Source organism: Choristoneura fumiferana, chromosome 14 (genome assembly GCF_025370935.1).
Source record: "Choristoneura fumiferana chromosome 14, NRCan_CFum_1, whole genome shotgun sequence".
Taxonomy (NCBI): Eukaryota; Metazoa; Arthropoda; class Insecta; order Lepidoptera; family Tortricidae; genus Choristoneura; species Choristoneura fumiferana.
This window is the reverse complement of record NC_133485.1, coordinates 5,595,430-5,609,177: the sequence shown is the minus strand read 5'-3', so window position 1 is coordinate 5,609,177 and position 13,748 is coordinate 5,595,430. Positions and strand designations below refer to the sequence as shown.

Sequence of the window (13,748 nt, the reverse complement as noted above, 5' to 3'; positions counted from 1 at the left end):
TAAGCAATCAAATTAAGATTCTATGAATTAGGATTCGATGAGGGCTACAGCATAGATGTCACTAGTGTCGCTTCTTAAGTGACTAAATAAGAAAAAAACAAACAAGCTGAGATAAATGGTTAAAAACTAAAAATATAATGAGACTGGCTTTTGACCGCGACTTCGACCGCGTGGAATAGTAACTTTGGGAAGTATTTAGGTTTAAAGAAATTTATTATCAACAAAGACATGCTCTCTCCGTGATGACATCATTTAACTTAAAACAATTTTAATGGATGGTCGTCGTCGCATTCATTGAATATAAGTACCTAATTAATTTAGTACACCTACACTTCTACGGTTTACTGAAATGAAAATACCCTATTTTAATCATCATCATCATCCCAGCCAATATGTACGTCCCACTGTTGGGCACAGGCCTCCTCTCAGAATGAGTGGGCTTGGGCCGTAGTTTCCACGCGGGCCCCGTGCTGATTGGGAACTTCACACACACCATTGAATTGCTTCGCAGGTTTAGGCAGGTTTCCTCACCATGTTTTCCTTCACCGTAAAGCTCGTGGTAAATTTCAAATGTAATTCCGCACATGAATTTCGAAAAACTCAGAGGTGCGAGCCGGGGATTGAACCCACGATCCTCTGCTTCAGAGGCGTTAGGTCAAACCACTAGGCCACCACGACTTGTTTTACCTATTTTAATACATTGCTATAAATATAAACTATTTTTTTTTGTTCTTCCATCCATCCATCCATGTTCTTTGGTAAAACCATAAATATTTTGCCGGTAGCCACATTTTAGCAATATGACGTGTACCTATTCTACCACAAAACACAAAAGGATAATTCTTCATAGTGAACTCTTGACACCTTACGTCCTTTATTGTAAGTTAGGAGGATAGGATTATAATTAAGACGGCATTTTTACTAAGCATAGCTATACATATTTTCGACTTAAGAACTTTCATCTCCATATTTTCAAGTAAATAGATCGAAATTTGAAAAGCGCCGGAACAAATGTTTTTTAGGGTTCCGTACCTTAAAAGGAAAAAAGTTAACCCTTAGGTATAGGATCACTTTGCTATCCGTCCGTCCCTCTGTCTGTCAAGACCCTTTATCTCGTAAACGCGCGGAGTATCGGTATCGAGTTGAAATGAAAACCCTAAACTCAGGTCAATAGTCCCGAAAGCTGTAAAAGAAAGCCTGGCAATCAAGCTACAGTCATTTTCCGGCTGTCCTGGAAACTTGGAATTTTGCATAAAGGTAGCTCTTATAGCAAAATAGGTAAATAAGAAAAATCAGAAAATCATAATTTTTGACTGACTGTCTATGCAATCATGAAAAATTATGATAGTTATTGCCATAGGTCAATAAGCCATCTAAAATGTCCCCACATTGCGTACATATTGCTTATGAGCTTAGAAGGCTCTGCTAACACTGCATAATCCCTTGCCTGTGCTAACATCCCTTCGCACATTGCACACAAACACAAAGTATCCACGGATGGGTTGAAGCATTTTGGTTTTGGATTATATACTGAAGTCAATAACATATATATATACGTCAAGTGAATAACAAACAAACAGAAAGTTAAATTCTTGACGTAGCATAATATTTATGATTCCCTGACGAGTATCATTTGGTATCAATAATAAACGTACTTCTTAATCGAATGCTCATAAATTAGGTAACGATTGATAAGCTCATGACATGTTAAATTAACTAAGTAGATATCTTAACTATAAAACCATAAAGATGGGAAAAACTGTCGTGTTTAACCCCAGACGCAAAAAGAGGGGTGTTATAAGTTTGACCGCTATGTGTGTCTGTGTGTGTCTGTCGGTCTGTGGCACCGTAGTTCTTAAACGGGTGGACCGATTTGAATGCGGTTTTTTTTAATTGAAAGCAAGTTTTTTAGTGATGGTTCTTAGATATGTTTTATCAAAATCCGTTGAGCCGTTTTTGAGATATTGAACTTTGAAGTGACAAAGTCGGGGGTTTTCCAACTTTTTATTGGTTGGGTTAGGTTATTAGACAGCTAGTTCGTTTATTGTCAGTCACATAACTTAATCATATCAACATAGGCAGGTACTTTATTTAGGTATATCACGTAGTAAGATTATTATTTCTTCACGCCATTCAATACTGTATTTTCCCACTGCTAATTTTGGCACCTAGTGATTCTATCCTCTTTGGCTGTTGTAACTTGGAAATAATACCCTGTTTCGGTAACACCGCCGGCGGTGAGCCTGCTGGTAGAAATATAGCGGCTGTCAAGCGAGTGTCCATTCTATTGTGCGTACTACCTAACTATATTCTGTGGTAAATTGTTTCTAAGTAATGATTTTGTGAATCAATCTATTCAATATTTCTATATTTAAGCTCCTTTACTTCAACCCAGCAGCTCTGGCCGGTCCTGTGCCAGTCTCATCCACGTTATTTCTAGGATTTTCCAATATTTTTTTTACTTTTGCTGTCTTCAACACGAACTGGTGATTTTGTCTCACATCCTCCTCCTTTTAGCAAATACAAATTCTTTTAACGAAACATGCAGAAGATCACATCCGCTAGGTACTTCCTTTTCTTTTCATTCACTAAAATGATAATTTAAACATGACATGACTATCTTTAGTTGGAATAATATTGTTTACCAGGTATTTTTATCTTCGAACGAGTTCGGTAGCAAGGTTATCGAAGATCTGAGTGATCCAGAATGATTACATTAAGTACTGCAACAAAGGCTATAGGGTTTGTTATATGCAAGGATACATTTTAAGCGTATTTTATTACTTAGTAACGTGACTAATAAAAAACAAATGGCTGTTATAAGTTCTTCAAACAAAGCGTCGGCATTAGGCAGGAGTTGTGAAACGTAGGTATGACCTGAAATGTAAGGTCACATTGAAAGAAATAATGCAAAGAGTTCTGTCACTGAATTTATTAAATAAAAACTTATCTGAAGTTGTGCATTACTTAGAAATTACGGTAGTCAGGTGTTAAAGCGCAATTTTCCTCTTTGAATCCAGGGTAGTCCAGGTTATTTAGTTGAGGGTGTCGGGGAGGAGCACGATGGGCTCGGGGATGATGGGGTTGCCGATCTGGATGGGCTCGGGGGCGATCACCACGGGGGCGGGCTCGGCCACGTGCACGGGCGTGGGGAGGACCACCACGGGGGAGGGGACCACGGTGGGGGGGTTCACGGTGGGGGGGGTTCACGGCCTCATCGACAACCTGCACGGGGTGGGGCTCCGCAATGGCAGCAGGGGCGGGGGAGACGGCAGCGGGGGCGCCGGCAACAGCACCGCTGTTAGCGGAGTTGATGTTGACGATGATCTGGACGAGAGGAGAACCGTCGACATCGCCGACGACAACGGGAGCGGGCACGACAGCAGCGGGGCTAGGCTCCACAACAGCGGGGTTAGGCTCTGCGGTCACGGCGCCACCATCGGGGAGGGGGAAGTCGATGATTGCGGGCCCGATGGTGATGGGTGCGGGGTCGATCACGACTGGGGCGGGCGCGGGAGAAGGAAGGTGAGCTTCGAGGAGTTCGGCAAGCTGCTGCTCCAAGAGGGCGGCGGTAGCGGGGTCGGTGCTGGGGCTCTGGATCGCGGTGACGATCGCTTCGAGCTCGGCGAGGCTGGTGTCGATCGGCTTAAGGTAGGGGCTGGCTACGGCCACGGCCACGAAAGCAGCGAATGCGATTGCGAATTTCATCTTTGTACTGGAAATTATGGAAAAATTAACGTCAATTTGTGTTTTTTAAGTACATACTATGTGGGCATAACAGTTGCTGTTTCACTTGGGGAAGACAAGGACAGTTAATATTACGAGCGTTAACTTCACAAAAGTAGCATTACATTGAAAAAAACCTGCTTCCCGTTTTATAATGCTTCTACCACATTATTAAGCCATCTGTATAGATCAAACGAAGAAACAGAGGCATTTCGTCGCTACTTTGAAAAAATCTCGTATCTGAAATCAATATGTCAACAAAATTGTACCTTGATATAATGTGCATAAAATTCACTCCGAAAAATTATATATTTTGAGGTACGAGCTTTTTTTTAAGTAGTGACGATTTTCAACTCTACCATAATTACAGGTACTTATACAGTTCCTATATAGCTTTAAAAATATATAAGAAAGTAGTACTTACAGCTCAAGTTTCTTTGATCAAACTGATACGGTATCCCGCGGTCATTTGTAATTTATACTTTATTGCAAATTTATTTTTACAATGGTATTGATAACTCTAATGATTTGATAACTACATTTTATAGCTACAATTAATTATTATTGAAGATCGCTATCCGTATAAGCTTTATGGTATGGCTGACGTTTAAGTAGGTAGTGATGATGACAACCTGGGCACCTGGACATTTTACGACTTTGGCGTAATACGCCGGAGGGGGATGTATGTGATGACTACGGCTACTAGATGTACTGAGCGGCAAAAAACTGGCCCTCAAATGAATGCAGTACCTAATGAGTAATTTTGTATGTAGAGTGCGCTAAATTTTGTGCCGCTGAGTATAAGTCAACGAACGTAAAAAGAGCTCAGCAGGGCTACTACGAAACTCGAAGTTAGTGTCATGCGGTCCCTCTGACACTTATACTATTTAATACGAGAGCGAGAGGGCCGGTACGATACGAACTTCGAGTTTCGAGTTTCGTAGTAGCCCTGCTGGGTGGATAGTGAAGGGGATACGTGCGCATCTGTCGACTAACAAGCCAATGGCGTGATGCCCGCGCGCGCGCTCCTACGCCCTCAAGTCAAGTCAAGTCAAGTCAAAATATCTTTATTCAATTTAGGCTACAACAAGCACTTATGAATGTCAAAAAAAATCTACCACCGGTTCGGAAAAACCTCTGCTGAGAAGAATCCGGCAAGAAACTCAACGAGGTATATATTTTTTTTAAAACAGATTTACAATATTATTACCTCTAAATGACATGTACACATCACAAGTATTTAACACAACTTTATTTTAACACAGTAGGTTCGTTATTGAAGGGATCGCTAATGTGGATCGGAATTATTCCAAATATCCCTGTCCATGATATAATCATTAACTTTATAATACGCCTTTGATATTAATGTCTTCTTGACAATAGATCTGAATTTTGTATCCGTTTCATTTATAATATTTTTTGTAATTTTATTATAAAACGTATGCAATTTCCAGAAAAGACTTTTTGGTTTTAGCCAGTCTGTAAGATGGAACTTTAAGCTTCCCTGTGTTTCTAGTAGCCCTCTCCCGCGTCCCCCACTGCTCCGCCGCCAATTTGGTCCGTATTTCGCTCACTGCGCGGGTATATCGCCAGGAGCTCTTTTAACGTGCCGAACGTGCGTTGATTTGTATATAATGTATTTGGGAAGAAGTCTTAGTTCATAACTACCTAATATATTTCGGACTTATACTCACGACTAGGTTGTTTTTCTAAACTAACTCGTCAACTCAACTAAACTTTGACCATTGCCGTAATGTGGTCGAAACATCGAGGTAATTTTAGCAATAAGTAGTACCTAGTCGTGATTAAGTCTCGAAAATGTTGTTATGAGTAAAAATGGCATAAGACAATATAGGTAAGTCTGTAGCTTCCAATTGGGTTCATTTCGATGGGGTTTGGATCCATACGTACCTAAGTTGGATCACAAATATCACAATGCAAGTACTGCAATGAACAAAAGAACAAAAAATACAATCAACGAAAAAACTTGTAGCTATTAGAAAAAAATATTATTTACAAACATTTGTTTCTGATTTATTTAAACTAGTTCTAGTTCCCTATCCCGTGGTCATTTAAAAAAAAAACATATTTTGCATCTCAATGAACCTTCAAAAATATATCAAATTTTCCGATGCGTTAGCCTGTAGGTTGTCTGTCAGTAAGTCAGTGACATAATATATAGGTACCTACTCGAAAAATATCTTTTTGCACCTCAATGAATTTTAAAAGGCAGGTGCGTAACGATCCGTTCGTGACAATTACACACGACTCTACTGCCAAGGTAATAAGAAAGTGTTCAGATCATTTTGAGTGCCACAACTGCTCATCTACTTCTGCTGATGACTCTACCTAATGGTCAACGAAAAATTAATATATCGAATATTTGCTGTACCTATACTCGTATAAATACGGAACCCTATAATATAATAATAATAATTTTAAGCCTATGCTGTAAGTGGCCAAGCACACACTCGCAAAGTTTTTTTATAAATAAATTTAAGGTTCAAACAGGGAAGTTAAGTATCGTATCTTACCGTCCCTCACTCTCGTATTAAATAATATAAGCGGGACGACAAGATATGAAGTTCGAATTTTACAGTTCGTAGTACAGGGACAGGAATTATCTAAACACGTACGTACGTAACCATGTTTCCTGTTTAGTCTTCACTACTTATGATAGTTTATAATCTAAATCTCATAATTCGGATTTTAGTACCGTTTCGATTAGATAATCTTTATTACGCGATTACCAACATTTTTAGTACTAGATCGAAACGCTGTGCGATTGCACTGCTAAGTCGTAGAACCTGTTTAATTCATGTAAGTACCGGTATTTAGTTTCTGCTGTTGCACTTTGTACTAAATTTAATGATGCCATTCGATAGTATGACACCCGAAGGAATCTCTACAAAAAGTCAACTAAGTTAGAGCTTAAAAAATATCATTACCTAACCCGTTTCTGTTTATACAGATTGTTTTGAGCAAGGGTCATACATTTCTTCAGAGGTCAGGTTTTTTAAAATAAAATTAGGTACCATTGCGGTCCGTTTCTACTTGAATTTATCAAACAAGCAAATGTAGTGTATACGACAATTCGTACTCCGCGAACTGCATCTCTCTCTCTCGCACGTTACTTCACTTGTCTACTACTGTCCCTCTCGATCTCGTATTAAATATAGTATAAGTGTCACAGGGATATCTGGTGTCAACTCAAACATTTCGGTGTCTGATGGGAGGGACATCTGAAATGTCACGAACGACACGAACTTCGATTATCGAATTTCCTAGTAGCCCTGCAGAATCACGCACCAGGATAGAACCTTTTTATAATCAATTTCGCTATGATTTCTTTGGAAAATGTATGGGATGTCAACATGACGTAGTAGCACAAAGGTGCCCTGGTACGTGATTGAGTTTCCTTGACTGTACCTACTCGAATACAAGTTATAAGAATAAGTCGGCGGTCCGGATCCGAACCGCCATTTGGTGCCACCCATTTTAGAGACATTGTTGCTGCCAAATAGGTCTTTTATCAATTGAGACTTACGCACGAATGTGTCCAAGACGTTATGATATCAACCATGACGATGATTCGCGCTGTCATCGTTCATCCACCATTACCTCTCATATTTCGTTTTCTAGAATTTTTTTACCGTACAACGGCAAAAACTACTAGACACTGGCAAAATTGTCCTCCGATGGACAGAGCCATATTTTTTTAAAGAAGAAGAACCATGACGATCAATCGCTAATGTCAAATAAATTGTACGAAATATGAAATACAGGTCCACGAATATTGCATGGAGAGTATTAATGGCTGAAATATTACAGGTAGAGATGCAGACGGCATACGGAAACACTAAAAACAATATTCGTAAATTGCGATTGCGAGCATCAGAAGCATTAGGCAAGTCTTTGTCTAGCACCAGAAAATCAATCAACTATATTTAAGTAATTGCAGATAATCACAGACAAATTTTACACTGCTCTACATGTAATCGAATATGTGTCTAGTTTTTCAGCGGAATGGCCAAGGTAATTCGTATTATTGACTTCATCTCTACGGTAAGTTATTGACTGCAAGTAACTGGCGTGCAGGTTCCGATTCAGTGATTTTGCTGATTGAGACAGAATCGTCGATAATTTATACCTATATCCCACTATATTAGAGGGAAGAGTGGCGTAGGAAAGGAAAGAGAAAAATAGAGCCTGCACACGGATTCTCTAACAAATACGCAAAAAAAAACTAAATTCATATTTGAAAACCCCGTCCGATACTATTTTTAATTTCTAAAGTCTGAAGTCGGAGCCTCAGCACGAGCCAGCAGGAGTGGACCTATAATCGTCTACCTCGCCTACAACTATACGAGTATATTGGGCTTCAATCACTCCTGCGGGCTCGTGCTGAGGCACCGACTTCAGACTGGTAGAAAATTATTTTCATGGTTTTTTGTAGTGGGTCAAGTCGGTTCTATTTTATGTTATAATTTTTTTTTCACGCTTTAGTGTAAAAGATCTAAGATACAATAGTTTAATGTCAACTGCTCGTCACCTTTTACGAAAAATTTCTTATTCCGGTGCAGATTATTGAGGAGTCCTGGTGCTTCATCACCCGTTCCATTTCACCATATGAATTACGATGAGCTTAAATTGCTTAGCAACTGCGTTAAAGTAATTGAAATTCAACCCGTGAAGTACTTGTTATTGAGTAGTAGCTCCATTGGTCAAATTTGGTCTTTATCATCAGTTCCACTTCACCAATTGATGATTTTCAAGAGCAAATGCACGAGTTAAATTGAAATTACCATAGGCGTTCCTACAATACTTGAAGAGTCCCTCGATTTCCTTAGGATCCAATCATCAGATCCTGCTTTGGTTCTTATGGGACCTAATTGAAAGCATTCCTAGACGAACGAAAAAAAAAATTTTTGAAATCGGTTCATAAAGGACGGAGTTCTGAGGTAACAAACCTTTAAAAAAAATAGAACCGAATTGATAACCTCCTCCTTTTTCGAAGTCGGTTAAAAAGGAAATGTTTCACGCATGAAAAACATGAAGAAAAATGTAAAAAATTTAAATCACCTTAAAATAAAAAGGCCTTTATGATACAACAGACACATACATAGAAGCCAATTACAGTAAATTATTATTAATACTGTAATTGGCTTCTATGTTATTTTATATTAACCTACCCTGTAATCTGTAGCTGTTGGTTTTACAAAAATCAATATTATAAATGTGAAATAACACATAGGGTTAGGTTTTTATGTCGATTTTCCCACGGGATCGATTTAAAATCCCAAAATTCCAACCGCTAGGATAAGGGACGTGAGGCGCGTGTGTTTTATGAAATCTACGATGCATTTTTGGAATTTTCCGTGAGAATTTAGTAAGATGAGAAAATTAATGAGAATCATGAGGATTTCAATTCCACTGCCGAATCTGGATTACGCGCACAGATCTGTTCACTCATGAAGGGGCGCCCCTCCACATTTTATAATTGTAGTTTTAAACGTACCTATCCATACGACAAGTCTATGTGTGCATAGCTCGAACTTGTCCTCAGTCGCAAGCGTACCGTCAGTCACGCACACTGTGACTCAGGGGCGTAGCTACCGCTGTATCTGCCGCATCAATTATACGGGGCCCCCGACGTCCGAAAGCAAAAATTATTAAAAACTTCCCAAATTTTTATTTATTTCAGAAATGACAAAAGTCAAAAAGCACACAGATAGATAATTATGATGAATAAATAAAACAACGTTAATTCAAAACGGAGTAGTTCCTATTTAGTGTCCAATTACGCATAATATTTTTTCCTTCTATAAAATCCAATGGAAATATACTATAAATAGAAAATTAAGTAAAAAATCTTTTTTTTTTACTTTATGCACTTTGGCAAGGTAAACTATAGGAAAACATTGTCCAATTACAAAATTGTTCTTGAAACCTGATAGCTCGTTCAATCTACTCCTCAAATAGCATGTTATCTATGTAACTTCCAACAACAACATAGTTTTATTGGGTGTATAAGTTTGAATTCAATTTTCTCATAATCACCTTTTCTGGCTTTTGAGGTTCAACATTTTTTTTTTATATTTATTAAACCTACATGCATGTTTCTTACATGGTTCGATAGCTAAATGTATGTAGATTATGGGGATATCAATAACTCAATACCGACAACAAGGTACCTTTTCCCAGATAACGCCACATTTAAGACAACGTGTAGGTAAGTACGAGGTTTACTCGTGTATATTGATAATTAGCTGTGGAGGGGCGTGCCTTCGTGAATGAACTGCATGTACGAAGCCGCGGTTAAATTCTAGTATTATACTAATCTGTCAATGTCCAATCGCCTTGCAATTTACAACGTTAGATAAACAAGGAGCGTAAAGTCCGAAGGGTGGTTTGTTCCAAGTTAAATAGGTACGTGCAGAAAACTTTGCCAAGCAAAAGGTTATCACTTATCATAGACATGACGCTACTTTAACACGACACGATCAATTAACTTAAATTATTTACTATGATAAGGTTCCATGGTGGCCCAGGAAGGAACCAAATTGGTTGACTACATTTTACAATAACAAATTAAATATTCAACTACTTAGATACAGAGGTCACTCAAGTGTTTTAACATTGTAAAAGACATTTATTATTGGGAACTATATTTTCTGTCACTTAAATCTTGGATGTTTGTATGTATTTAAGTATAATATGTATGTATGTCTACCCGTTGTTTAGCACCCATGGAACAAACTTTGCTTAGTTTGGGGCTAGGTCAATTGGTGTAATTTGTGAGAAGATATTATTATTATTTGGCAACTATAATTTCTGTCACTTAAATTTAGATTTGTCACTAAACTGCGATACCCTTATTATTATATCTATCCCTAAGAAATATATTAGTCATCAAATTAATCAAATCTGTCTCTAAGTATGAGTCATCACATTAATGTAAACCTGTATCCTAAATTATAGTGTGATCATCAAAATTTGATCACCAAAATACGAGATCTGTCACCTAATAAATAGATCAGTTCCTTAATTCGATGCTTCTACCTATTCTACTAAGGCAGGTCTAGTTAGGTAAGACGACGAGCGAAGCGAGGAGGAGTGTTAGGTAGAACAGCGACCCTCAGTGCGCGAGCTGAGCGAGCGAAGCGAGCGTGCCACGGCAGCGGCCGGCGAAGTGCCAGATCCGAACATTTTTTGCTAATACATTTATGATGAATATAAAGTTTGTAGTAGGTACTTGATTCTTGGATGTTTGTATGTATTTTAGTATATATATGAATGTCTACCAGTTGTTTAGCAGCCATCGAACAAACGTTACTTAATTGGGGCTGGGTCAATTAGTGTAATTTGTGAGAAGATATATTATTATTATTATTTCATTCATTGTTTATCATTATCGTCAAATTAGTTCAATTATTTGATGATCAATATTATTTTCCAGTGATTATAATTAATTTTTAGGAAGCCATTTCTATATTGTTTGGTGATTCAGTTTTAGTGGAACGTCTATTATTTTGGAACCCAATATAATTATTTGATAATCAATATTATTTCAGAGTAATTTTTAAATAATTATTTAGGTAAACGTTTTAATATTATTTGGTGATTCAATTTAGGTGACAGATAGACTATATTTTAGGAACAAATATTATTTATTAGGTCGCCGAAAACGCATTTTATTAGGTGATCAATAAAATCATACCCTTATTACTTACTAGTACTTGCCCTAGAGTTCGTATATCGCTAGGTATCCCGCGGGAACTATGCAATTTTCCGGAAAAAACTATCCTATGTAAGAACATATCCCAACCCCGCCCCCCCCCCCGGGACCCAAACTATCTGTATACCGAATTTCATTTAAATTGTTCAGCATTTAGACGTGAACAGGTAAAAAAAAAACTAACAGACTTACAAATTTTCGCATTTATAATTTCAGTTGTGGGTATCCTATCACAGAATATTTTTTCCCAACAGTTTTATTTCCCAAATCTCAATTTTCTCCGAAACCTTTTTTTTTAGGTTAGGGTACGTTATTTTTATGGTAGTTCCGAGAAAAAAATGATTTCAGAGAAAATTGAGAGTTAGGAAATGAAAATTAGTACTTTGGCAAATGAAACATTTGGGAATAATATTTCGGCAATCAGGCAGAGACCTCTATTCAAAGAATAAGCAAAAGAAATAACGTAATTACTACTATTGACTGAACCTATAGTATACTGATACGAGTAGGTATTGGACCAAAATTCTTTTCGTTGTCTTGTTTTTGTCCCTGAAAAAAACTGACGGAATAGGTAAATAGGTAATTTTTTTGTATTTGGTTTGTTTGTGACATATTGGCATTTTAATTTTTTCTCTAGTTAAATATTAGTTATGCCGGAAAAGACAAACAATGGCACCAAATTTTTTATACATATGTTAGTTACATAGAAGAAGCATACATGACATAAATCATTTCGTGACAGTGGTCAGACACAATGCAACGAAAAGAATTTCACCCAATTAGATCTTATACCATTATGATTGGTTATTTGGAGTCTTTTTGTATTTTTTATTTCAACTCCAAATTTGTTACTTTTACGGGTATCCCGTGAAACCATATCGAAAATACAAACTGAGACATGGATGCACAGAAAAACCAGAAAAGAGACCAGCGCTGGGAATCGAACCCAGGTCCTCAGCAATCCGTGCTGCGTGCTATAACCCCTACACCACCGCTGGACAGGAATTTAGACACGAATTTTTCCTATGCATACATATCTCAGGTTGCTTATTTCTACTACGCTACTTATGCAGCAGCACTAGCGACATCTATGTTTCATCTGGGTTCGATTCCCAGCGCTGGTCTCTTTTTCTGTTTTCTGTGCATCCATGTTCTCAGTTTGTATTTTCGATAGATCTTATACCCTTTTCAGGTTAACTCATTAAGTTGAGCATACAATGCTAATTAAACATCCTTGATTGAATACTACAAATCAATACAGTGATTTACAATCAACAGTTAAACATACGATTTGATCGTATCAGTGGCGGCAGGGACTAATCAATGAATAGATATAATTAATTGAATCGTTTTCCGCAATCAAGATTTAATTACTTCATTACATTCATAAGTAATTTATTAAAAGTAGATATTTATTTCAGAACAATACAGGTCCCAACTATAAAAAGGTATATTAGGTACAATAAAATTAAATAAACTAAAAACTATAATAAATTTGTCTTTGTCAACTTTAATTTGTCTAGACAATTATTCTATTTTAAACCGACTTCAAAAAAAGGAGGAGGTTATCAATTCGGTTGTATTTTTTTTTCTAACATGATTCAAATGACAGATGCCAAACTGACGTGACTGGTCCCTCCTACTGTTACGCAAGCTATCGATACTTTTGCATGTACGGTCAAGGAGTTTAATTCATTGGCCACCACGGAACCATTTCACAGTAAGTGACATCGCATTAATTAACAAGGAAAAATCGTAATGGTGTTCCTTTGAAAAGGTTCCAGGTGGCCCATGAATTAATTTCTTGACTGTACCTAGTGCTAAAAATGGCAATAGCATTATGTTGATTTAAACGTTACGCTATCGAACTGAGCCTTATTTGAATTTTAAAATACATATAACGAATCCGCCTAATTCTAACACTGCCAGGTGACGTTTTTTTTAAATAATTGTGATGGGCAAAGAAAAACATAGTTTTTAACGCAATGGCAACTATGGTTAGCTATAATTCCGTTAACTTCTAAATAGGGTTAAAAATTTTAAAACTCAACTAAAAACAAAATCCTTCAAATAGGTGTCTTAAATTTGCCTATTTATGGAAAAAAAATACATAAAAATAAACATTGTTTTTTGAGAACAATGCCAATTAAGAATAAGTTCGTTTATTTTACAGCTTTTATTTTTACCGATAACCCTCACCTCTAGCAATTGCGGCCTATTGAAACAAACATTGTAAGAGCGTTCATTAGAGAAAGTAAGTTAATATAACACAGTGCTACGCAGT

At 37.3% G+C, this 13,748-nt stretch overlaps 2 protein-coding genes across 3 annotated transcripts in view; both read right to left on the bottom strand.

Annotated features, from left to right (window-relative positions):
• LOC141434868 (alpha-N-acetylgalactosaminidase-like) overlaps nt 1-13,748 on the bottom strand; it is a 544,783-nt gene that overhangs the window by 490,465 nt on the left and 40,570 nt on the right. The gene's annotated exons all lie outside the window — the stretch shown is intronic.
• On the bottom strand, nt 2,918-4,198 carry LOC141434623 (uncharacterized). Of its 2 annotated transcripts, XM_074097051.1 has the most exons (3): nt 4,151-4,198; nt 3,250-3,715; nt 2,918-3,188 (listed from the first exon to the last, which is right to left on the bottom strand). In XM_074097051.1, the coding sequence occupies exons 2-3, from the start codon at nt 3,706-3,708 to the stop codon at nt 3,036-3,038; spliced, it is 612 nt and encodes a 203-aa protein (XP_073953152.1). In that variant the 5' UTR covers nt 3,709-3,715; nt 4,151-4,198; the 3' UTR covers nt 2,918-3,035. The 2 variants fall into 2 exon arrangements, with proteins under 2 accessions (XP_073953152.1, XP_073953151.1); XM_074097050.1 differs by having other exon boundaries at nt 2,918-3,715.

Excerpts from the sequence above, each read along its gene's own strand:
- LOC141434623 (XM_074097050.1), bottom strand. The coding sequence starts at position 3,708 with ATGAAATTCGCAATCGCATTCGCTGCTTTCGTGGCCGTGGCCGTAGCC.